At 42.0% G+C, this 25,379-nt stretch overlaps 2 protein-coding genes across 3 annotated transcripts in view; one reads left to right on the top strand and one right to left on the bottom strand.

The window, feature by feature from the left end:
* Positions 1 to 1,500: 1,500 nt before the first annotated feature.
* Positions 1,501 to 2,436, bottom strand: LOC110140966 (proline-rich protein HaeIII subfamily 1-like). The gene is made up of 2 exons (XM_070459372.1): positions 1,977 to 2,436; positions 1,501 to 1,614 (listed from the first exon to the last, which is right to left on the bottom strand). Exons 1-2 carry the CDS (start codon positions 2,434 to 2,436, stop codon positions 1,538 to 1,540), a joined length of 537 nt encoding a protein of 178 aa, XP_070315473.1. The 3' UTR covers positions 1,501 to 1,537.
* Positions 2,318 to 25,379, top strand: part of TMEFF1 (transmembrane protein with EGF like and two follistatin like domains 1) — a 93,026-nt gene continuing 69,964 nt past the window's right edge. Inside the window, exon 1 of one of the 2 annotated variants that reach the window (XM_070459370.1) lies at positions 2,318 to 2,868. In XM_070459370.1, the coding sequence (XP_070315471.1) occupies positions 2,679 to 2,868 (190 nt within the window). In that variant the 5' untranslated portion in view covers positions 2,318 to 2,678. The remainder of the gene's footprint in view (positions 2,869 to 25,379) is intronic. The other variant, XM_070459369.1, reaches the window with a different exon arrangement.

Raw genomic sequence — 25,379 nt, 5'->3', positions numbered from 1 at the left:
GATTTGGAGAAAGATGCAGAAATAAATGATCTGTGATTTCTGGCCATAGGGTTTTTGGTTTTATTTAAGGGTTGTCTCCTTGTAGTATTTCTTCCTGGACTATGGTTAGCAGTCAAATGAAAATTAAAAGCAGAAGACTGGGGTTTGGAGAGCCAAAACACATGGCAGGAAAAAATCACTTGGGAGGTCATGTTTAATGGAGAAGCTGTTGAAGGAATGGTCTGAGAAGGAGCCTTTAGCTGTGGCTTGGCAGTCGGGAACCCGAGATCACACCTAATGCAGAAGCTAGTTGAATTTCAGCTGTAATAACTGCCATGCCACAGCCCGGTTTAGGTTTGAGGCAATTTTATTAAAATGTTTCAAATGTGAATTTATATCAAAAGCATGGTGACAATATAATTTAAAAGAAAATAGCTTTTTGAAGTTTTAACAAAAATTTTCATTGAAAAAAACTCAAAAAACACAGAAAAGTATAAAGGACAGGGGTCTTATTCATAAGCTTACTTTTTAGAAATAACCACTGCTAATATATCACTGTATATTCTTCTGAACTTTTTTCCTATGGATATGTACACACACATGTCTATTTCATAGAAATAAGATTTTCTTACACATACTCACTGGTATTCTTTTTTCCATTTCAGTAAACACTAACCTAGTCATCATTGCTAAAGCTGCATAATACTCCATTGCAAAAACAGGTACCATACTTTAGTTCCCACAGATGGACATTTAGATGATATTAACTATTACAAAAAGGCTGTGATGGATATTCATATAGACATTTTGTGCTCTTGTCCAATTATTTCTTCAGGATAAATTTCAATTCTTGGAATTGCTAGGTTAAAGGATAAATGTTTTAAAGGTTTCTGATATATAGTTGAATTGCTCACCTCAAACATAAATTAATAAAGCAAGGTTTTGTCATTTCTTTGGGGCTTCCCCTGTGGCTCAGCTGGGTAAAGAATCCGCCTGCAATTCCGGAGGCCAGAATTCAATCCCTGGGTTGGGAAGATCCCCTAGAGAAGGGAAGGGCGATCCACTCCAGTATTCTGGCCTGGAGAATTCCATGGACTGTATTGTATAGTCCATGGGGTAGCAAAGAGTTGGACACGACTGAGCAGCTTTCACTTTGTCATTTCTTTTATCTCTTTTAGTCATCAACAGGAAAAGAAAGCTTGTCGGTTTAATCTGCCTTTTACTACTGCTGGGTTTAAATATCTTTTTATATATTTATTGTCTGTATTTAAGTAATGTGAATAAGACGTTAGCACCCCATTTTTTTTTTTTTTTACTCTATCAACCTTTTATTTCTAATTTATATTGTGTTGTCTCCTATTTACATTGAAGAAATTATCCCTAGGGTGGTTTTGCCCGTGGCAGCTTTCCACACATTAAAAAATTTTGTCAAATTCATCAGTTTTTCAACGAGATTTATAAATTCCTTCTGAGGTGACAGGCAGCATAATAGAATGAAAAAAGTAGAGGAATTTCAAACAGTTCCGTCCATCATTTTATTGCTGTGGCTGGGTCTCACTCATTCCGCAGTATGGCAGGAAGAGCCCTGGGTTGGGAGTCGGATCACTTTTCTCCTCTGGCTCTCAACTTCCTCCTCTGTAGAAGAGGGATGAGAGTGAAAACTCCTTTGTAGGGCCGTCAGAAAGAACTGGAGGGAATTTGTCAGGTCTTGTACGTATGAAAATTCTATCCAAATATTAGCTATTCTTAGTGAGAGAGGGCAATACAGAATTTTAAAAACTATTTTAAATTCAGTTGGTGTTTGTGGGAATAGGGTAAGGGTGAGGATCCCGCTAATTCAGCCATTTACCCCCATCTCTAAGAACGACAAAGCTGGAGTCAGAACGTGAGTTCTAATTCTGGGGTCCTGCCCGTCTTCCTCGTAGGTGACCTTGGACAAGTCACCTTCACTTCCCGCGGCTGTTCTTCACCTAGGAAATAGCTATCTAATAGCCCACCTGCCCTTTTCCCGGCCAAACTGCTGGGCCAAGGAAACGCTTCAAAAACGCTCACAAAAGGGCGGCAAAAACGTCTGTCAGGGTAACGCCTTCGGAGCCCGCTCGGCGCCCGCGGGCCCCGGGTGGCAGGACCGAAGGGCGGCCGCGCCCCCGAACCCCCGCCAGGGCTCCCGCCCCACCGCAGGAACAATAGCTCCCCCGGAGGCGGCGCCGGCCGCGGGCGGGGGCGGAGCTGCGGGCGCGGGCGCTGGGGGTGTGCGCGGGGCGGGGTCGCAGCCACCCCTCCCGCCGGCGGCTCTGTCACGCGCCCCGCACCGGGCGGGCCGGGGTCTTTGTGACGCGGCGGCGACGGCCGCGGACACAAAGGGAAGGCGAGGAGTCGAGCGAGGGGCTGGGCCTGACCCTGCCCCGCGACCCCCGCCCGCCGCGCGCGCCCGCGCGCCCGCTCGTGCCCCGGCATCGGTCTCCCCGCGCGGGCTCGCACGCTCGCGCGCACTCGCCCCGACCCTCCGACTCCGTCCCGAGCGCGGCTGGCCCGGGCCTGCGGGCGCTGCGGGTGGGGCGGGGATGCTGAGGGGCCGCTCCCCGGCGCAGCGGCGCGGCTGCTAGGAGGCGCCGAGGCAGCGGCGGGGCTCCCGGCGCGCGGCTGGATGCCCCGGGCCTGCGGCTCGCTGCGCTTCCCGCCGTCCAGGGGCGCCAGCCATGGGCGTCGTGGCCGCTGAGGCGCCTCTCCGGCTGCCGGCCGCGCCCCCGCTCGCCTTCTGCTGCTACACGTCGGTGCTTCTGCTCTTCGCCTTCTCTCTGCCCGGGAGCCGCGCGTCCAACCAGCCCCCGGGTGGCGGCGGCGGCGGGGACTGTCCCGGCGGCAAAGGCAAGAGCATCAACTGTTCAGGTAAGACCGGCCGGAGCGCGCCTCTGCGGCCCCTCCTTCCTTCCGCCCCCGCGCCTCCTCCCGCCTGGTCCCCGCGACGCGGCCCGGCCAGGCCGGGGCGTGGGGCGTCCCGGGAGCCGGGCCGAGGGTGAGCGAGGGCTCCGGGCGGGGCGCGAGCGCGCGATGCGGGCTTGGGGACCCGCGTGGGGCCGGGGAGTGGCCGTGCGTGCGTCCGTGTGTGCCAAGTGGCTGGGCGCGGGCGGCCGGGCTTGTGCGGAGGGGAGGAGGCCGGGCCGGCAAGTGGGAGGCAGCCGGCCGGGGCTCCCGGTGTGGTCGTGGGTGTGCACGCGGGAGCGCATGTTTGTGTTGTGAAGGCTCAGGGGAGGGAAGGGGCGGCCCGAGGCAGGGCTTTTCTGTTGCTTGTGTGACGATGAGGGGCCGGGGGAGTGACCGTGCGCTGGAGAGGTTCCTTCTTGGGGGGCACTGGGGTCTCTGAGGGGTCGTGTGGGGAAGGGGAGCGGCTGGCCCAGAGGTCGCAGATCGGCCATGGAGCGTGACTCTGTGTGTGTCTTTTGGGTTGAGAGGTGGGCGCTCCGGGCTCGGAGTGACCCCGCGTCTGTGGATATGAGCCGGGCAAGTCCTGGGGCCGTGGAAGTGACCCTCTGTTGTGTGCGACGTGCTGGGTGAAGCCCGCGGCTCGGGGATGTGCCGGCGTATACATTGAGGAGGAAGGAAGGGGGTCCTGGCGTAAACCCCGTGTGTGTGGATTCAGAGGGAGGTTAGCTAGGGAATCATCATCCAGTGTAGGATGTGGGTAAGAGAAAGAGGTAATTGGGTCTCCGAGAGTGCCTCTGTGCAGAAAGGTGTGCCCGGGCTTAAGGTGTGTGAAGAGGGAACCGGTTCCGAGGGAATAGTCCTGTGCGTGCGTTGGGCTGTTTTGCAGGAGGGCTTGGAGATTGGCAGCCGCGGGAGCGAGGGAGTGACCTCTCCCCTCTCTCCAAGGCCGCCTGCCCCCCCACAGCTGTTGCAAACAAAGAGCTTGCTGGGGCCGTATGGACGAGACTGGGGAGGAGGGGATCCTGGCAGCAAAGTTCCCTCTTCCTTTCACGACGGGTCCCAGAGGAGCCCTGGAGCAAAGAGAGGCTTCCAGGTCTCATTTAGGGGTGCGTAGGTCCTCCTGGAGCTGGCCTGGCAGATGCTGGTGATCATAAGCCACAGCCTGGCTAACTTGCCCTTCTATCAGTTCTTATTTTCCACTTGTGTTCTTTAAATGAAGGGTGGGAGAAGAGGCATGGAGGTCGGGGGTGGGGCTGAAGAGAGATTGGACTTCAGGTCGCCGAGAATCCTTTGGTTAGCCTGCCAGACAACCTTTGTACCCAAAGAGCTCTTGAAGGGGCATTGTTTCTGGGGGAGTGAGGGAGCAAGTGGGCCTCAGCACTGATGTTTATACTACCCTAAATCAAGAAAACCTTTGGCCTGCTGTTTAGGTTTGAAGGTCTAAAGTCTTTTAGTAATTTTCATAATGGCATATTTTATGATGGGGGAGGGGTTATGAGCACAGTAAACAATAGCATGTCCATTAAAAGCTTTTCCATCCGTGTAATAACTTTTACTTTATTTTTCTAATGTTGAGTGGAATATGGGATAATGCTTTAATACATAATCACACTTTAATGGTTAAGAATAAAAGTCATTAGTATGTTAGCATGCCCTTTTGTAACAAATATTGGCTATCAAACTTGTAAGTGATCACACCATGTCAAAATATTTTATGGGATAATGTGCTGTGGTTATTTGTTCTTGCTGAGCTAATTTGTCCTTAGCACTATAAAGTGTGTATTGATAGATGTTTTTTGGGTATGCTTGCTAACTCTGGTGGATAGTAGAAGTTTAAAAAAAAAGACACAGAGGGCTGAAAACCCAGATGGTGTAGAGAAAAAGGAACAATTTGGGGATTGTGGCCCTTGCTAGGCAACTGTATGATTTGGAGCAAGTTACTTAATTTTCTTAATTTCCTCTTTTATTAAAGGGATTTGGATTTAATAATATCTGAGCCTTATTTCAAGGGTATATTGATATTTCGATATGTATACAAATAAATGAAGCCTATTAAAGAAAACGTTTCTAATGCTAAGATATACTTGAATAACTCTGGATCTAAAACTAAGAGTTTTAACTAAATGGTGTTTGTAGATTCTTGTTGTAATTGTTCCTAGGATGAAGATCTGGGAGTAATTCACATGGAAAATGAATTTTTTAGAGTTGATTAATTAGAGAGCTATAGTACTGCAGTTTGGACATGTGTTGTTGCCGCCATTTAGTTCCTAGGTCTTGTCTGACTCTTTTGCGACCCCATGGACTGTAGCCTGCCAGGCTTCTCAGTCCATGGGATCTCCCAGGCAGGAATACTGGAGTGGGTTACCATTTCCTTCTCTATGGGATCTTCCTGACCCAGGGATCAAACCCGTGTCTCCTTCATTGGCCAGTGGATTTTTTTTTTTACCACTGATCCGCTAGGGAAGTCCAGTTTGGACATTCAGTTCAGTTCAGTCACTCAGTCGTGTCTTGACTCTTTGCAACCCTATGGACTGCAGCACGCCAGACATCCCTGTCCATCACTAACTCCCAGAGTTTACGCAAACTCATGTCCATTGAGTTGGTGATGCCATACAACCATCTCATCCTCTGTTGTCCCCTTCTCCTCCAGTCTTCAATCTTTGCCAGCATCAGGGTCTTTTCCTGATGTCAACACTTCGCATGAGGTGGCCAGAGTGTTGGAGTTGCAGCTTCAGCATCAGTCCTTCCAATATTCAGGACTGATTTCCTTTAGAATGGACTGGTTGGATCTCTTTGCAGTCCAAGGGACTCTCAAGACTCTTCTCCAACACCACAATTCTAAAGCATCAGTTCTTTGGCACTCGGCTTTCTTTATAGTCCAACTCTCACATCCATACATGACTACTGAAAAAAACCAGAGCTTTGACTAGATGGACCTTTGTTGGCAAAGTAATGTCTCTGCCTTTTAATATGCTCTCTAGGTTGATCATAGCTTTTCTTCCAAGGAGTAAGTATTTTTTAATTTCATGGCTGCAGTCACCATCTGCAGTGTTTTTGGAGCCCCCGAAAATAGTCTGTCACTGTTTCCAGTCAAACTACGGCACAATTGCACTCATCTCACACGCTAGCAAAGTAATGCTCAAAATTTTTCAAGCCAGGCTTCAATAGTACGTGAACTGTGAACTTCCAGATGTTCAAGCTGGATTTAGAAAAGGCAGAGGAATCGGAGATCAAATTGCTGATATCCGTTGGATCATCGAAAAAGCAAGAGAGTTCCAGAAAAACATCTATTTCTGCTTTATTGACTATGCCAAAGCCTTTGACTGTGTGGATTACAACAAACTGGAAAATTCTTAAAGAGATGTGAATACCAGACCACCTGACCTGCCTCCTGAGAAATGTGTATGCAGATTAAGAAGCAACAGTTATAACTGGACATGGAACAAAAGACTGGTTCCAAATGGGGAAAGGAATACGTCAAGGCTGTATATTGTCACCCTGCTTATTTAACTTCTATGCAGACTACATCATGAGAAACGCTGGGCTGGATGAAGCACAAGTTGGAATCAAGAATGCCGGGAGAAACAGCAATAACCTCAGATATGCAGATGACACCACCCTTATGGCAGAAAGTGAAGAGGAACTAAAGAGCTTCTTGATGAAAGTGAAAGAGGAAAGTGAAAATGTTGGTTTAAAGCTCAACATTCAGAAAACTAAGATAATGGTATTCAGTCCCATCACTTCATGGGAAATAGATGGGGAAACAGTGGAAACAGTTGCAGACTTTATTTTTTGGGGGGCCATGAAACTAAAAGATGCTTGTTCCTTAGAAGAAAAGTTATGACCAACCTAGACAGCATGCTAAAAAGCAGAGACATTACTTTGCCAACAAAGGTCCATCTAGTCAAAGCTATGGTTTTTCCAGTAGTTATGTATGATGTGAGAGCTGGACTATAAGGAAAGCTGAGTGCTGAAGAATTGATGCTTTTGAACTGTGGTGTTGGAGAAGACTCTTGAGAGTGCCTTGGACAGCAAGGAGATCCAATCAGTCCATCCTAAAGGAAATCTATCCTGAATATTCATTGGGAGGTCTGATGCTGAAGCTGAAACTCCAATACTTTGGCCACCTGATGCGAAGAAGGGGCTCATTTGAAAAGACCCTGATGCTGGCAGAGATTGAAGGTGGGAGGAGAACGGGGCAACACAGCATGAGATGGTTGTATGGCATCACTTATTCAAGGGACATGAGTTTGAGTAAACTCCCGGCGTTGGTGATGGACAGGGAGGCTCTCATGCTGCAGTCCATGGGATTGCAAAGAGTCAAGACACGACTGAGCGGCTGAACTGAACTGAACTGTTTGCACTGTTTCCCCATCTATTTGCCATGAAGTGATGGGACCAGATGCCATGATCTTAGTTTTCTGAATGTTGAGTTTTAAGCCAACCTTTTAACTCTCCTTTTCCGCTTTCATCAAGAGGCTCTTTGGTTCTTCTTTGCTTTCTGCCATAAGGGTGGTATCATCTGCATAAGGGTCATTTGCATATCTGAGGTTATTGATATTTTTCCCAGCAATCTTGATGCCAGCATGTGCTTCATCCAGTGCAGCATTTCTTATGATGTATGCATCTATTAATGCAGCGTGAGATTGTGCATTGATTTTTTTTTTTTAGTAGCTTTTATTACCTAGGCATTTCCCACATAAACTGGTTTACTCCTTTACATGTTTGAGTTTTAAAATCTAAATACTGGCCTTGACTGCCTGTTAATTTTCATTTTGGGTTTTCGACCATTGTTTCAACCTATTCTGACCTTTCTGAAAACTGATACTGTCAGGCTATGTGAGTTGGCTCACTCACAGTCCTGTGGCCCTTGTAAATGTAAGGAGAAAGTCTGTGGATTCATTAAATTAATCACAGTTGTTTAGATCATGGAAAAGTATCGAAATCTCTGATATTTTACTGTAGACTTCTTTCCAGATTGGTTGATGTTGATACATTAATCAGCCGGATGTTCAACCAGCTATGTATCTTCCTAGTTGTATATGACAGATTTTTGAGCTTCTGCTGTTCAACATTTTCCCAATTTGTTCACCAGTGTATCATTAAAAGATTCTGTCAGATTGTCTTGTTAGAATCAGTATATATATATCTGTACCATCCCTTTTCCATTTTTAGTAGTTGTATCAAAAAGCAAATGTCCAATAGTCTGCCTTAATTGAGAGCCCATGGTGGGTTTTTCTTTTCATTGTGTTAAAAAACTTATTGACCCATTCTAGAGTTTTTCAGTGGATATGTGGCATATCCTTTACCTATGGATGTTTTTTCTGGGTTTGGTTTTTCTTTTTTGAAAACTGAGAATGCATTCTTTCCTTTCTGGTCTTCTGGCATCTTGTCAAGATAGCTTAGATAATCAGTAGTCAGATCTTAAAAGTTTTTTTTTCAGCATTATGGAATGTGATTTGTTTGGATCAGAAGCAGATTCCTTTGAACTAGCTCTCTATTCCATTACTGTCCGCTTTCTTTGCCACTTCCCTTAGATGTTAGCTCCATTTTATCAGGGTCTGCCTTCCCATTTTTTGAAGGTCATGTTCTTTGGTGAAGATTACTGAAGCAGAGAAGAAACTGAAAGGGTCTGCTTGTCCCTGTCGCCTCTTGATGTTACATCTTTCCTAAGCAGTGAGCCCTTTGTTTATTGCTTCTTGTTCAGAACAACCCCCCCCCCCTTTTTTTAAAGTTGTTCTCTTGTCTAAGCTTTCTACTCATTCTAGACTTTATACTTAGCGATTGTTATCTTGTTTGTGCTTGCTATTTTTGATAATTTTTACTTATTTTTATTTTTGGCCGCACTGGGTCTTGCTTGCTGCGCAGGCTTTTCTCTCGTTGCGGTGAGCTGTGGCTCCTCTCTGGTCGTGGCCTCTGACTGTGCTGACTTCTCTTGTTGCAGAGCGCAGGCGCTGAGGTGTGCAGGCTTCAGTAGTTGCAGCATGTGGGTTCAGTAGTTGCAGCTCCCTGGCTCTAGCACCGAGTCAATAGTTGTGGCGCATGGGCTTACTTGCTCCACAGTGTGTGGGATCTTCCCGGATCAGGAATTGAACCTGTGTTTCCTGTGTTAGCAGGCAGATTCTTTACCACTGAGCCACCAGGGAAGCCCTGTACTTCTTATTTTAAAAAAATCTACCTTACCAGAGAGGTTTCATGTTTATTCAAAGAGAAAAATGTTTGGAAATACATGATTTATGTGAAGAAAAATTAACCTTGAGCCCAGGAGACCAGGTGACCTTAGCCTTGCTGCTTTTTTTTTATTTGTAATGTGAAGATAATGATAACAGTCCTTTTTGGCTCTAGGGTGTTAGAGAAGAACAAATGAGGCTAAACATGTGAGACATTGCTATTTTAGGGAATGGGGTTAAAGAGAAAAACGTTTAAAGAGACCAGCAAGCTGCATTGGCGAGAGATGTAAGGTGGAGAATTTGAAGTAGGTTTTTAAAATGTCGCAGAAATTGGAAGTGGATTCTCTGGATTGTGGTGTGGTTAAGAATGATATAAATGGATGATATAAACTTCATATTAAGAGAAGTTTCTCATTGAGAAATTAAGGAAACAATCCCATTTACCATCACATCAAAAATAATAAAAATACCTAGGAATAAATCTACCTAAGGAGACAAAAGACCTGTATTCCAAAACTCTAAGATGCTAATGAAAGAAATTGAACATGGCACAAACAGAGGGAAAGATAGACAGTGTTCTTGGATTGGAAGAATCAATGTTGTTAAAATGACCATACTACCCAAGGCAATCTGCTGTCAAATTACCGATGGTATTTTTCACAAAAATGGAACAAAAATTTAAAAAGTCTATGCGGAAGGACTTCTCTCGTGGTCCAGTGGTTGGGAATCTGCTTGCCAGTGCATGGGACACATGTTTGATCCCTGGTCTGCGAACTGAAATCCCAGATGCCTCGGGGCAGCTGAGCCCCTTGCACCTTAGACCCTGTGCTCCACAACAGGAGGAGCCACTGCAGTGAGTAGCTTGTGCTCACCCCAACTAGAGCAAGCCTGAGCACAGCGGTGAAGAGCATGGAGGTTATAAGGACAACCAGGCACAGCCAAAAATAAATAAATAAGTAAATACATAAGTAAATAGGTGTTTAAAAAAATCTGTATGGAAACATAAAAAACCCCCAATAGCCAAAACAATGTTGAGAAACTGCGGGGGTGGAGAAAACCAGCTCCCTGACTTCAGACTGTACTACAAAGCTACAGTCATCAAAACTGTATGCTACTGGCGCAAAAACAGACATAGAGATGCATGGAATAGGATAGAAAGCCCTGAAATAAACCCACACACTTGCGGTCAAATAATCTAGGACAAAGGAGGCGAGAATATGCAGTGGAGAAGAAACAGTCATCTTCAGTAAGTGGTGCTGGGAAGACTGGACAGCCACATGGAAAAGAATGAAACTAGAGGGAACATCCTGGTTTGTCCAGTGGTTAGGACTTGGCACTTTAACTGCCAGGTCCTGGGTTTGATCCCTAGTCAGGGAACTAAGATCCTGCAAGATGATCTGCAGCGCTGTGAAAAAATAAATAAAAGAATGAAACTAGAACATTCTCTAATAACCATATACAAATTAAAAATGGATTAAAGACCTAAATGTAAGAGCAGATACTTTGATACTTATAGAGGAAAACATCGGCAGAACACTCTTTTGACATAAATTGCAGCAGTGTTTTTTTGGATCCATCTCCTAGAGTAATGGAAATAAAAGCAAAAATAAACAAATAGGAACTAAGTGCTTTGTTAGTGGCAATTCAGGATTTTGGGGAATAAAATGAGTTTTTTTGTAATTGGTATAATATTTTGATCAGGACACTTCTAAATCCCTGGTATGTGATATGTGAGTGTTGAACCTTGATTGAATACCTGCTTAGTATGATCTAATATACTAGATATTAAGGGAAATATATTAGAGGTCATCCCTCCCTTCAAAGGCCTTATATTCCAACAGAAGTGGTTGGTTAACCTCTTAAAAATATATGCAGGAAATGTTTAGTACATCTGGGCTTTCTCCCCCTTTCCCCCACTCCCTCAATAATAAGCATTTATTGAACACTGACAGCAATGGAGTTTTTTAAAGGTGTACAGTTAAAGTGATTTTAAGTATAGTTACACAGTCATACAACCATCACCACTATCTAATTCCAGAACATTTCACTCCCCCCAAATCCTGTACTTATTAACAGTGATTCCATATTCTTCTTCACCCGCCCTCCCCCAGTCCTTAACAACTACTAATCTTTCTGACCTTATGGATCTGCCTGTTTTGAACATTGCACATAAAGGGAATCATATAGTATGTGGCCTTTTGTGATAGACTTCTTTCACTTAGCATGATTTTTTCAGGAGTCATCCATGTATCAGAACTTTATTCCTTTTTATGGCTGAGTAATACTCCGTAGTATGGATATATGTGGCACCTTTTTGCTTTTCCGTTAGCTAATGGACAGTGGGCTGTTTTCCACATTTTGGCTGTTACGAATAATGCTGCTGTGAACATACACATACAAGTTTTTTTTGTGTGGACCTATGTTTTCAATTCTCGTTTAACGTTTTGAGAAACTGGCAAACTGTTTCCCAAAGCAGCTGCAACCATTGTAGATTTTCATCAACAACATACAGGGGTTCCAATTTCTCCACATCCTCTCCAATACTTGTTACTATCTTTTTGATTATAGTTGTTCTAGTTGGAGTCCTAGTTGAAGTGGATCAGTGAGGTTTTGATTTCTGTTTCCCTGATGACATTGGGCACATTTTTATGTGCTTATTGGCCATTTAGGTATTTTGTTTGGAGGAATGTCTCTTCAGATCCTTTGTTGGGCTTGATTTTAACCTTCTGTATTAAACATTCCCTTAGTGAACCATATTATCCAAATCATACAGCATACAGATGCTCCAGTGGTCGTTTTGCTCTGGTTTATCTGTGTATCGTTTGATTTCTCTGCTTACCAAGAATCAGTTGTGTTTGTTGTCAAATTTATTTATACCAGTGGTATAATAAATATCACTCAATTAACAGGCACAGACGATACACCAGTGAACAAAACAGACAAATAAATATTAATAAATATTATTCAAATAGATGAAATGTGAATGCAAAAAGCAGCTGTTTTTATGAATTGCTTTGGAAAGACTTGATAAAGGCATGAAGCTGAAATAATTGCCTTTCGGTGAATTAAACTGTGGTCAGTTCAACCAAAACAGATTGGGGAAACCTTAAAAATCTGGGAGGATTCTACTCCTAGAAAACTTTGCAGATATTTTTTAAGCCTTGTTCTGCTGTGAAAGGGAGGAAAATGGACATTGTAGGTAAGGGATTATGATTGTGGTTTTTCCAAGGAAGTGGGGAGTTGCATTTGGCAGGCCCATACTCAAAGAAAAGGTCTTGATACTATGATACATGGGGAAATGAATGTCTGTTTATATGCTTGAAGTTTAAAATGGTTGTATATGTATATGTCATTTAGAAAATGATTCCTTGCTCTACCTGACTTTTATGGTTAATTGATCAGTGAAGGTTTCCACTATACAAGGTGTGCCCTAAGGAAGATACTGATACAGTGTTAAGGGAATGAATAATTCCTGTTTCTGGGAATCAAAAAATAATTCCTGTTTTCCCGAATAAGTGGCTCTTGAACTGGGCTTTAGGGGCAGAGTAGAATGTTAGCCTGAAACACCAGTCATACTTTTGCCTGAGGCCTTTGTTGTTGACATTCCTTTTACTTGGAACCTTCTTGTCCCAGTTATTTATCCCTTAGCTCCTTCTCATCTTCAACCTCACTTTCAAAATGATGCCTTAAAATTGCAACCTTTTCTACCTCCCACCCCTTCTTCGCCTTCTCATACCCGAATCCTCCTTTGTGTTTTTTTTCTTGTCTCCTAAGCACCTTTTTCTCTGAGACCTAATATGAAAAATTGTGTCAATCGCTCTGTTATGTCCCACTCTTTGTGTGACTCCCGTGGATTGTAGCCCACTAGGCTCCTCTGTTCATGGAATTCTCCAGGCAAGAATACTGGCTTGGGTAGCCATTCCCTTCTCTACGGGATCTTCCCAATCCGGGGATAGAACCCAGGTCTCCTGCATTGCAGGTGGATTCTTTACTCTCTGAGCCACCAGGGAAGCCTGTGACCTATTATACGTGTTATTCTCTGACGACTCTGTGTAGATCCATGAGGGCAGGGATTTTTGTGTATTTTTTTTGGTTCACCACTGCATCACCTGTGCCTCGAACTATGTCTGACACAAAATTAGGTGCCCATCCTATTTGTGGAGTTAATGACTGAATGAACGTAGAACCTGAGGAGAGTTGGAAAGAGTGTTCGCTAGGCCTTTGGAATGGCACTGGAATCCAGCTACAAAGATGGGGAAGCGAGGGGACTATTTGGGGATACTAGGCTGTGGGGATGAAGGCAGGAGATGAGTCTGACACAATTGCCACTGTATTAGAGGAAGGCCTTGAAGGCTGAACTGAAGGTTTGACACTTGCTCTGAAGAGAAAGGAAAGCTTTTAAAGGATTTGAGTGACATTGTGGTTTTAGAAAACAAAGTCTGGAATTGAAAGAGGAGAAGAGTCAGGGGGTGTGGTGAAAGATGACAGTGGAAATGGGGAGAACTCAGGCTTTGTTTGGCTGCACTTTATTTTTAGAAATTGAGTTGGTTGTTAGCCATTGAAGATCTTGAGGTGTCACTTGAAAATCTGGATTTTGGTCTGCCTTTTCTAAACTTATCGGGGCTTCCCTAGTGCCTCAGTTGGTAAAGAATCAACCTGCAATGCAGGAGATCCTGGTTCGATTCCTGCGTCGGGAAGCTCCGCTGGAGAAGGGATAGGCTACCCTCTCCAGTATTCTTGGGCTTCCTTTGTGGCTCAACTGGTAAAGAATCCGTGTGCAATGCAGGAGACCTGGGTTCAACCCTGGGTTGGGAAGATCCCCTGGAGAAGGGAAAGGCTACCCACTCCAGTGTTCTGGCCTGGAGAGTTCATGGACTGTATAGTCCTTGGGGTCACAAAGAGTCCTGACACAACTGAGTGACTTTCACTTTCACTTTTTGAACTTGGAGGTATTGATACCATTAGGCTTTTTCCACGTGGCAAAAATTCTCCAGAGTTGTCTAATGGGGCATCAGCTCCTCAGCTTGTTAGACCCGACCCAGTCATCCTTTCACTGATCTTTTTCTCCCTTAGCTTCTAGATCACCTCCTATAGGAGGCAGGATGAATTGTGATGCTCTTGATATGGGGTGTAGAACCTGTTTGGAGGAGGGTCAAATTGGTGTGTAATCCTTCCTTCATTGCTGTTGCTCACAACCACCAAGTTGAATGTAAATCCTTTTTTCTGCAGCTTCCAGCCTTTCCAATCTGATCCCCTCTCCTGCCCGTAACTCCTTGCAACTTCTGCCTTATTCTTTCTTTCCCTTCTCAAGTCTTGCCTTGAATCTGCCTCCTACCTCTTCTATTTGAAAGCTACCCTGCTATGATCTCTGACTGTATACCAGTTTCCTTGAAGTGTTCTCTAATGATATTTTTATCATATTTAGTTTTCCTTTATTAATTTTATATCTTAGTTTTAGCACTTCCTCTATTTTAGCTTTCCCTTTTTTTCTCTTCTAAATTCTTGAGGAAGAAACAGAACTTTGTTTCTATTTTCTTAAGACCACAGGCCTTTATGATAAACATCCTCTCATCCTTGTATAGCTTAGGAATTTAGATGTTACTGATAGATTGTTTTGTGGTTTTGCATTGTAGCCTAGGAATGTGTTATGTAGCTTTAGGTTTTCCTATAAGAACTAGGTGGGGAATTCCCTGGTGGTCCAGTGGTAGGAGTCCATGCTTTCAGTGCTGAGCGCATGGCGTCAGTCCCCGAGAGCAAGGTCTGAGAGCAGGGTCTCACAACCAGCACAGCAAGGCCAAAACAACCAACCAACCAAACTGGAAATTAGGTGTGTCTCTGCATTCTAGTGTGAGAACACGTTTTGTGAACGATACTTATACTTCAGAAAAGAAAGTGTTATTTCCTTAGCTTCTTAGTCCCCTATTATGTAGCTATTAATTTTAGTTAAAGTTTAAAACATTTTCTGAATTTCAAACTTAGAAATAAATTATAGTAGTATACCCAGATATTCCAATTAAGGTTTCACCACATTAGATGTATCATAGTCTCTTTCTCTATATAAATCTGTCTATATGTGTATATTTCTATCTACTCACATCTGTATCTATATTTTATCTGCGCTGTGTGTGCCGTGCCTAGACGCTCGGTCATGTCCGACTCTTTGCAACCCCATGGACTGTAGCCCACCAGGCTTCTCTGTCCAAGAGGGTTCTCCAGACAAGAATACTGAAGTGGGTTATCATGCCTTCCTCCAGGGGATCTTCTCAACCCAGGGATCGAACCCAGGTCTTCCTCATTTCTAGCGGATTCTTTACCATCTGAGCCACAAGGGAAGCCTGATATTTTATCTATATCTATCTAAATCTTTCTTTTCTGAACCTGACTCTGCCAAGTTGGCCCCTACCAAAGGAAATGGTTTAATTTATGCTTTATATCAGTTTTATTCTTTTAATACTTTATGTTGTCATCTATTGTGAATGAAACATTGAAGCCTCCAATTATAATAAAAGTTTATTTTTGTATCATTTTTGTATATTTTTGTTATGCTATTTGGGACATATACACTGAATAGCTTTTGTTTAATTTTTTTGTTGTAATTTTTATTTTTGTGTAAGGTAGATTTAAAGAATCTCCTGAGCTCATAATATTGCCTATTTGGTTTTGGATTTGTGTTTGTCTTTTTTTTTTTTGCAGACAGATAAATAGATTTTATTTATTTATTTATTTTTCCATTTATTTTTATTATTGTGTTTGTCTTTTAAGTGTTGGGATTCACTTCACAGTGTAGATATAGACCATTCTGCTTTCATAGCCCATTTACATTAAGTGAAGTAATTATGATATTTGTGATGCCCTTTAGTATTGTGATTATCTTTTAAGATGTAAAATCCAGTTGTTTTTAGTATAGTTGCAAAGTTGTGCAGCCGTCACCATGGTCAGTTTTGGAACATTTTTGTCCTTTCCAAAGAAACCTCATATTCTTTAGCAGTCACTCCCCACACACCTCTCCCACAGCCCTAAGTTTAAGTGTAGTCGCTCAGTCGTGTCCGACTCTTTGCGACCCCATGGATTGTAGCCTACCAGGCTCCTCCATCCATGGGATTTTTCAGGCAAGAGTACTGGAGTGGGTTGCCATTTCCTTCTCCAGAAGATCTTCCCGACATAGGGATCGAACCCGGGTCTCTCACATTGTAGACAGACACTTTACCGTCTGAGCCACCAGAGAAGGCCACGAATCTGTCTTTTGCTGTAGATGTAACAGTTTTGGACATTGCACATAAGTGGAGTCATACAATATGTGGTGTTTTGTGATTGGCTTCTTTCACTTAGCATACTGTTTTCAAGATTCATCCATGTTGTAGCATGGATCAGAATGTCACTGATTTTTAGGACCAAATACTATTCCATTGTATGGATAATACCATGTTTTGTTTATCCATTCATCAGCTGATGGACATTTGACTTGTTTCCACTTTCTACCTATTACGAATAATGCTGCTATAAACATTCATGTACAAGCTTTCCTGTGGACAGATGTTTTCAATTTTCTTGGGTATATACCTAGGAGTATTAATAGAATTACTGGGTCACATGGTAAGTCTATGTTTAATATTTTGAGGAACTGCCAAGCTGTTTTCCAAAGTGCTGCATCATTTTACATTTTCAGCAGCAATGTCTGAGGATTCCAATTTCTCCACATTCTGACCAACACTTGTCATTGTCTTTATTATAACTAACCATCTTTTAAGTTCATATGTATTATCCCTCATTTCCTTATGCATGTGATTTCCTTCAGTTTAGTTCAGTTGCTCAGTTGTGTCTGACTCTTTGTGACCCCATGGACTGCAGCATGCCAGGCCTCCATGTCCATTGCCAACTTCTGGAATTTACTCAAACTCATGTCCGTTGAGTCAGTGATGCCATCCAACAATCTCATCGTCTGTCGTCCCCTTCTCCTCCTGCCTTCAATATTTCCGAGCATCAGGGTCTTTTCAAATGAGTCAGCTCTTTGCATCAGGTGGCCAAAGTATTGGAGTTTCGGCCTCAGCCTCAGTCCTTCCAAAAAATATTCAGGACTTATTACCTTCAGGATGGACTAGTTGGATCTCCTTGCAGTCCAAGGGACTCTCAAGAGTCTTCTCCAACACACAGTTCAAAAGCATCAATTCTTTGGCATTCAGCTTTCTTTATAGTCCAACTCTCACATCCATACATGACTACTGGAAAAACCATAGCTTTGACTAGACAGACCTTTGATGGCAAAGTAGTGTCTCTGCTTTTTAATATGCTGTCTAGGTTGGTCATAACTTTTCTTCCAAGGAGTAAGTGTCTTTTAATTTCATGGCTGCAATCACCATCTGCAGTGATTTTGGAGCCCCCCCACCCCCCAAAATAAAGTCTGCCACTGTTTCCACTGTTTCCCCATCTATTTCCCATGAAGTGATGGGACCAGATGCCATGATCTTAGTTTTCTGAATGTTGAGTTTTAAGCCAACTTTTTCACTCTCCTTTTTCACTTTCATCAAGAGGCTCTTTAGTTCTTTGCTTTCTGCCATAAGGGTGGTATCATCTGCATATCTGAGGTTATTGATATTTCTCCCAGCAATCTTGATTCCAGCTTGTGCTTTATCCAGCCCAGCGTTTCTCATGATGTACCCTGCATATAAGTTAAATAACCAGGGTGACAATATACAGCCTTGACGTACTCCTTTCCCTATTTGGAACCAGTCTGTTGTTCCATGTCCAGTTCTGACTTGCTTCTTGATCTGCATACAGATTTCTCAGGAGGTGGGTCAGGTGGTCTGGTATTCCCATCTCTTTCAGAATTTTCCAGAGTTTGTTGTAATCCACACAGTCAAAGGCTTTGGCATAGTCAATAAAGCAGAAGTAGATATTTTTCTGGAACTCTCTTACTTTAGCGATGATCCAAGGGATGTTGGCAATTTGATCTCTGGCTCCTCTGCCTTTTCTAAAACCAGCTTGAACATCTGGAAGTTCATGGTTCACATACTGTTGAAGCCTGGCTTGGAGAATTTTGAGCATTACTTTACTAGCCTGTGAGATGAGTGCAGTTGTGCAGTAGTTTGAACATTCTTTGGCATTGCCTTTCTTTGGGATTGGAATGAAAACTGACCTTTTCCAGTCCTGCAGCCACTGCTGAGTTTTCCAAATTTGCTGACATATTGAGTTCAGCACTTTCACAGCCTCATCTTTTAGGATTTGAAATAGCTCAACTGGAATTCCATCACCTCCAGTAGCTTTGTTCATAGTGATGCTTCCTAAGGACCACTTAACTTCACGTTCCAGGATACCTGGCTCTAGGTGAGTGATCACACCATTGTGATTATCTGGGTTGTGAAGATCTTTTTTGTATAGTTCTTCTGTGTATTCTTGCCAGCTCTTCTTAATATCTTCGGCTTCTGTTAGGTCCATACCATTTCTGTCCTTTATTGAGCCCATCTTTGCATGAAATGTTCCCTTGGTATCTCTAATTTTCTTGAAGAGATCTCTAGACTTTCTTTAGTAGCATGTAAATTTCAGTTTTTATAAAAGCAAGTTTGGGAGATAAAGCCAACCCGTTTACCTTCCCCTGCTCACCCTCCCCCTTTTTTTTTGCATTGTTAGAAACATTGTTTTAACAGAACTGTTTTCATTATTCCTACTATTAGTTCTGTTATTAGCTTCTCTCATGGGAGAACTGAAACATTTAGCAGTTGGCATACTACTCTTCTTGCACACTGTGAAATTCTATGTTTAATTCTTAAAACTCTCCCACTATTTGCTTTTACTTTATTAGATGATTTACTGTTAATCTTTTGTTACTCTTTGAATCTATTCCTTTTTTACATGTATCATGTATTTTTCATGGCTCAGTAGTTTCATCATTTTTTGGTAAGTCATTTCAGGTTCTAAAGTTCTTAACTTATTCTTCTGCCTTCAGAAACTTTGGCAGGTATTACGTTTTCAACCATGGCACCATTCCTCCCATTTTTTTGTGCAAATATTCTCTGAGTCTTTTCCATGATTAAAAAAAGGAAAAGGAAAAAAACCCAGACCTTTTTTTCTTTATTTTAAAAGTAGTATTTGTTTGATGTAAGAAATTTGAGGAATATGAAAAAATGTACAGAGACATCTGTGATGATTGCCATTCTCCTCTTAGTGTATCTTGTTAATGTTTGTGCTGAGATTATTTCATTTATACCAAAAATGTTTGAACTTTTTTCTTTTTTTAAAAAATATTTGTTTTTATTTGGCTGCATAGGCTCTTAGTTGTGGCATGTGGGGTCTAGTTCCCTGACCAGGGATCGAACTCAGGCCCCCTGTATTGGGAGTGCAGTCTTAGCCACTGGACCACCAGGGAATTCCCTGAACTTTTTTCTTGATGTTAATGTTTGCTTTGGCATATTCTGTTTAACCGGGAGCCACTACTGTTCCCAGATCAGATCTTTTGGAATTTTAAATTCAGCTTATTTTTTTGTCAGCTTTTGTATAATATTATTTTACAAGGGAATCTAAACTGATGATATTTCTATTTCAGTTCTGTTGTTCATGACCTTGTTGTATATTTAGCTTCTCTATTGTTCACATGTCAGCTCAGTCTTTATTATTTTTTTTCATAGTTTTTTTTTCTCTATAAAGTGGTTTGAGATGTTTCTTAGGTTGTGCGATTATATTTACTATTGTTTCCTTCAAGTTCAGAGCATAAGTGCTTCCTGAGAGAGTGAAAGTCGCTCAGTCGTGTCCCACTCTTTGCGACCCCATGGACTATACAGTCCATGGAATTCTCCAGGCCTGAATACTGGGGTGGGTAGTGTTTCCCTTCTCCAGGGGATCTTCCCAACCCAGGGGTTGAACCCAGGCCTCCCACATAGCAGGTGGATTCTTTACCAGCTGAGCCACAAGGGAAGCCCAAGAATACGGGAGTGGGTAGCCTATCCCTTCTCCAGCGGATCTTCCTGACCCAGGAATTGAACCGGGGTCTCCTGCATTGCAGATGGATTCTCTACCAACTGAGCTATGAGGGAAGCAAGTGCTTCCTAATTACCATTTAATTAAACTTAGTTTTTTAAAAAAGATTATTCACTATTTTATAAAATGGGGTTTAAGGTTGGGGTGGGTGTCAAAGTTTTGGTTTTGATGGTTTCACCCAGTGGGGAAAAGTATCCTTGATAGTTTCCAGTGGTCTTGTGTAAAGGTGTGTTTTAATCTTTTTTATCCTGCGAAGGATTATTATACCCATTTTTACTCTAGGGAACTGGGGTTTCTCAGTTTTAGTGCCTGGCCAATTTCATGTAGTTACTTAATCGAATAGTTAAAACTCCAAATCTGGAACTCTTTCTGTTAATAATAATGTCCAGAGTTTGTGAAGTCCTTTTAAAATAGTTAATATCAGGCTCTTCAGTGATAACTTGCAGTTTGTTTTGTAGGTTTTTGTCTTTGTGGGTGACATCTGGGTCCTGGCTACCTCCCATTCCATTTGGTATTGCAGACACTAAGGAATAGTGGTTAGAAATAGAACTAGAAATGGGAATTACCTGGTGGTCCAATAGTTAAGACTCAGTGCTTTCACTGCTTTGGGCCCAGGTTTGATCTCTCATAGCGACACTAAAATCCCAGAAGCTATGTGGAGTAACAACACCAACAAAAGGGAAATAGAAATAGAAGGGTGTTTTCTTGTGTTTAGATTTATTTGTTGATATTTCAGAATTTTTGATGTAGGAAATATACTGAATATACTTTCAAAAGTTAAAAATACTTACATAAACATGTATATATTGCAAAATATACATTATAACTATATGGTTTTACTATATGGAAAATACAGAACAAGGTTACATGTAGTTCTATTAGTTATATAGTTTTATAACCTGCTTTTTTGCACTACACAATGGATCTCGGTACTTCCATATCAGTATATGTATTTCTGTCACATATTTTCATGACTGCATAGTATTTCATCAATAATTTATATAATTAATTCCCAACGGGTGGACACTTAGGTTGTTTTCCACTTTGCTATTATATAAAAAAGCTGACGTTATCAGTCTTGCAGGTACACTTTTGTATGTTTTGTCTTCTGTCCCTATCATAATTTCCTAGTAATAGAGTTGTGGGGTTAAGACATAGAGACAGTTTAAATTTCCATATATACTGCCACATTTTCCTATGAGAGGTTCTGCCAGTTTATACTCTTAAAGCTGGTTTGAATGCTCATTTCCCCCATCTTCTTCAGAGCTGGTATTAATAAAGAAACCAGCAAACACTTAACATAGCACTTCTGATGTGTCATGCACTGCTGAGTGCTTTTCCCGTCTTTATTTAATCCTTCATCAGCTTTATGAGTTGGGTGCTGTTATTGTCCCCATTTTACAGATGAGGGAATGGAGGCTCAGAGTGGTAAATTACTAAGGTGTGATGTACTTGATAAGTGACAGAGGTGAGATGCTGATCTAGGAGGTCTGATTCCAGGGTCTGCCTGTTAAACAGCAAATTATATTGCTTGTTCATCTTTTTAAAAATTTAGGTGACATGATTATTTTCTCTGATTTTTGAAGTTTTTTTTATTCTTTATTGAGATATAATCCACATAACATAAAGGTCAGCATTTTAAAGTATACGACTTAGTGGTTTTTAATATATTTAGTGTGTTATGCAACCATCACTACTACTTATAATATAATTGCAAAGCATTTCCATCGCTCCCAAAAGAATTTCCGTACCTGTTAACAGCCCCAATACTCCTCTGTCCTTGTCCCCTGGCAGCTGTATAGAGGCTTCAGTTTGTGGATCTGTGAGAGGGAAGCACCCAGGTTTGCCAAGCTAGTCAAAAACAGGATTAAGGGAGAGAGTGTCCAAATTTGAGATCTTTGGTAGGGCTAGAAAGACCCTGGGTACCATTAACACCCAGCTTGAGATCTAGGTATTTCTTTCTTATCCTGGAATAGGTTGTCCTCTCCATCACCTTGCCTGCAGCATCCTTACATAAAGGCCTTTAGAACTGAAATAGGCAGCAGAGAATGACTGTAGGTGTTTGATTGGAGGACTAACATGATCAGAATGGCATTTAACAAAGGGTGGTTTGGCAGTTGTGTGCAGAATCTGATGAAAAACATCGGAGTCAGATAAATTGTGTGGCACATGTGAATTTCTTTCATTTTATATAGCATAGAGATCTTTTAGTCATCTCTTCTGTGAATGCTGTTTAATATTAATGTAAACTGCTTTTGGTTTTATATCATGAAATATTGAGCACAGTTTATTTTCCCCCAATATCTTTATAGCAGAAGATAACTAATGTAATATCGTTAATTTAGTAAACAAGTTGAAGAGAATTTAATTCCTAGCTCATCTCACATGCTGAGACTGAAGTCAACATTTACTAGATAGATCTGTTGTTTCAGTTTTCAATGACTTGTGTCATTATAGGTATCTCTAAGGTTGGTCTGGGAAAGAAAAGGAAGTGAATCTTTGTTGTATACCTTCTCGTTCTAGGCACTGTTGCTTTTTAATGCATTATCTCATCTAATTATTACAACATCTAGGGAAGGTGATGTTACTCTAAACTGTGAAGAACTAGCCTGTGAACCTGGCCTGTATTCGCCCTCAAAATCATGCTTTGTCCATTGTATGGCAAACTGTGTCTGGGGGTGTCACATTGACTTTTCTCCCATGCTCAATTGTGTCCAGCTCTTTGCGACCACATGGACTGTAGCCAGCCAGGCTCCTTTGTGCTTGGAACTTTCCAGGCCAGAATACCAGAGTGGGTTGCCATTTCCTTTTCCAGGGAATCCTCCTGACCCAGGGATTGAACCTACATCTCTTGCGTCTCCTGCATTGGCAGGCAGATTCTTTACTAAATGAGCCACCAGGGAAGCCCCCCTTCTTTAAATATAACTGGTATAAAAACTTGAAAAGAGAGAAAAAAAAATCCATATTCCACTGGTGCAAACACAGTTGGATATTCCTATATATGTTTTTTTATACGTTATATTGGTATATGTATAGCTTTGTCTTCTACCTTACTTAACATTCATCAGCATATTTCCATATTGTTATGTAATACACACAACCTTTTAAATAGCTGTGTAATATTCCATGGCTGTGTCACACTATTTCCTGATGTGGGACATTTTAAATATTTAAATATTCTTAATATTTCCACTGTTTTCAGCGTAGAGATTGTGGAACTGTCATGTAGGCAGTTGGACAGTGTCATGAACAAACAGGGCATCTTTTGGGAGTGAAACCATCCAGCAGGGGTCATGTCAGGTTGGATTGGGGTGTAGGTTTTCCCAAATACTATTAGCATCTAGGCAGTGAGAATAAACCTACTGAAATTTTCTTAAGAACATGGTACAAGTTTTGAACATGTCCTGAAAGACAGTCAATAAGGAATCACCTAGAGATAAACTGAATATTTCCACATGTTGTAAAGTACTTAAAGAATACTTATCATTAAATCCTGTTTAAGTATTAATTTATAGGACTTTGCTCAGCAGTGCTCTGAAGACTGGAAATAGCACTGGCAAAAGCAGATGAGATGGCTTTAATAAGGTTGGGGAAAACCAACTCTGAAGACTTGAGTCGTGGGAGTGGAAGAGAGTGCTGAGAGAAGAAGATGAGATATTACACTGGGATGGCTGAGGACAGAATATTTTTATACACATAGGAGCCCTCTTGTCTGAGGGCCGTAAGATTCTGGTAGTTGGGTAATCAAGAAAGTTTTTAAAGTGAGCAGTCACAAAATGATTTGTAAATGTATGTAGCATTTTAACTTAAAAATATATATTTATTAAACAATATTTTGAAAGAGAGCCCAGAGTTTTTCTTTGAGAATACCTGGAGTTTCCCCTTTCTTTAATAAACCACATTCATAATGCATTGAGTACACATTCCAGTTTTAATGTCTTTAAAAAGGAATTGAAAGACTTGCAGATACAAAAACCTAGATTTTTATCTTGCCTCCACCTAAGGCAACAGCTATTTTTAAAAAGGAACTCATCCTGAGTCTTTCTGTAGCATCCAATTTTGTTTTCATAGAAAATTTATTTTCTTTCTTATGAAGAGTTGAAACCACATAATTACAGTAATGAATACAGTTGGTATACACAGGCTGGGCAACATACATAACTGACTCTGGAAGCACAAGAGCAACTCTCCTGGTTGGAGCTCAAGTACTCATGAATGTTCTAGGGAGTGACCTCATAGCCTTGGGGGTTCACACCTCGTAGCCTTGGGGATTCACTGAGCCATGGGCATTGGTTGGCATGCTTCACAGACAAAAGCACACTTTGGTTAATCTGGAGCGTTGATTAAGTTGGGGATAAATTCTAAGAGTGACGTGGATTGAGCAGTAGGAGAAGGAAAAAGGAGTGACTGAGAAGTGGTCAGAGAGTTAGTTGGAGGAATAATTAAGATTACCAGGTTGGAATGGGGGAGGCCGGGTATGTCAGCTCCAGTAGAGAGGTCAAGAAGAGAGCTGGATGACTTAAGAAGAAAGATGTGGGATCTTTAGAATAGAGTGATTTTGACCTTTGATATGAAAGGGGAAAGAAGCCAGGCTGCTGAGAGGTTAAGACATTCTTAAAGGAGGACACCCACTCTGAGCCTCCTGTTGGAGTGAAAAATAACTGTAGTTATGTGCAGAGATTTTGCAGATTGCTGCTGTTTGACTCATTTTCCTTATAATGATTGTGTTGGAGAATTAAACATGAAGCCTTTTATTTCATCTTTTACAGTGGATCTTGCTTGGTGGTGAATTTGTTCCCTAGGGGGTGTTTTGTAGTGTTGAGACATTTTTGGTTGTTACAGCTGGTCCTCCTGGCTTCTAGTGGGTGGAGGTCAGGGATGTTGCTGAGCATCCTGCAGTGAACAGGGTAACCCCCTGCAACAAAGAACTATCTAACCCAAAATGTCAGTAGTGCTGAGATGGAGAAACCCTCAATTCTGTCATAACATCTTGCAAAGTTAATTCACTTTTTGGCTCCCATAATTACTAGCTAACTCAAAAGATCCCCCAGTTACCTTCTGTTTAATTGGAATGGTGGTAGGAAAGTCGAATCATTCTGGAATGCTAATGGATCTCATTTTGAACTGCAGCCTGAACCTAGTTAGTGGTGCCAAAAGTTGGGGGTTCTGGCAGTTCACATTGATGTTAAGTCGGATTTCTTCCCTTATGGTATATTGTTCCCCAGCCTTGGAGTGTTGATGAAAATCTAGACAAGTTTTACATTTAGAGAATTATATGATGGGCACATTTGCAACTAGAACTAAATATTTCTGTTGAAATCCACTCTTCTGAGTGAT

The sequence above is a fragment of the Odocoileus virginianus genome, chromosome 31 (genome assembly GCF_023699985.2).
Source record: "Odocoileus virginianus isolate 20LAN1187 ecotype Illinois chromosome 31, Ovbor_1.2, whole genome shotgun sequence".
In the NCBI taxonomy this organism is placed as follows: domain Eukaryota; kingdom Metazoa; phylum Chordata; class Mammalia; order Artiodactyla; family Cervidae; genus Odocoileus; species Odocoileus virginianus.
Note: the sequence above shows the minus strand (reverse complement) of the source record. Positions and strands in the feature narration are given on the sequence as shown.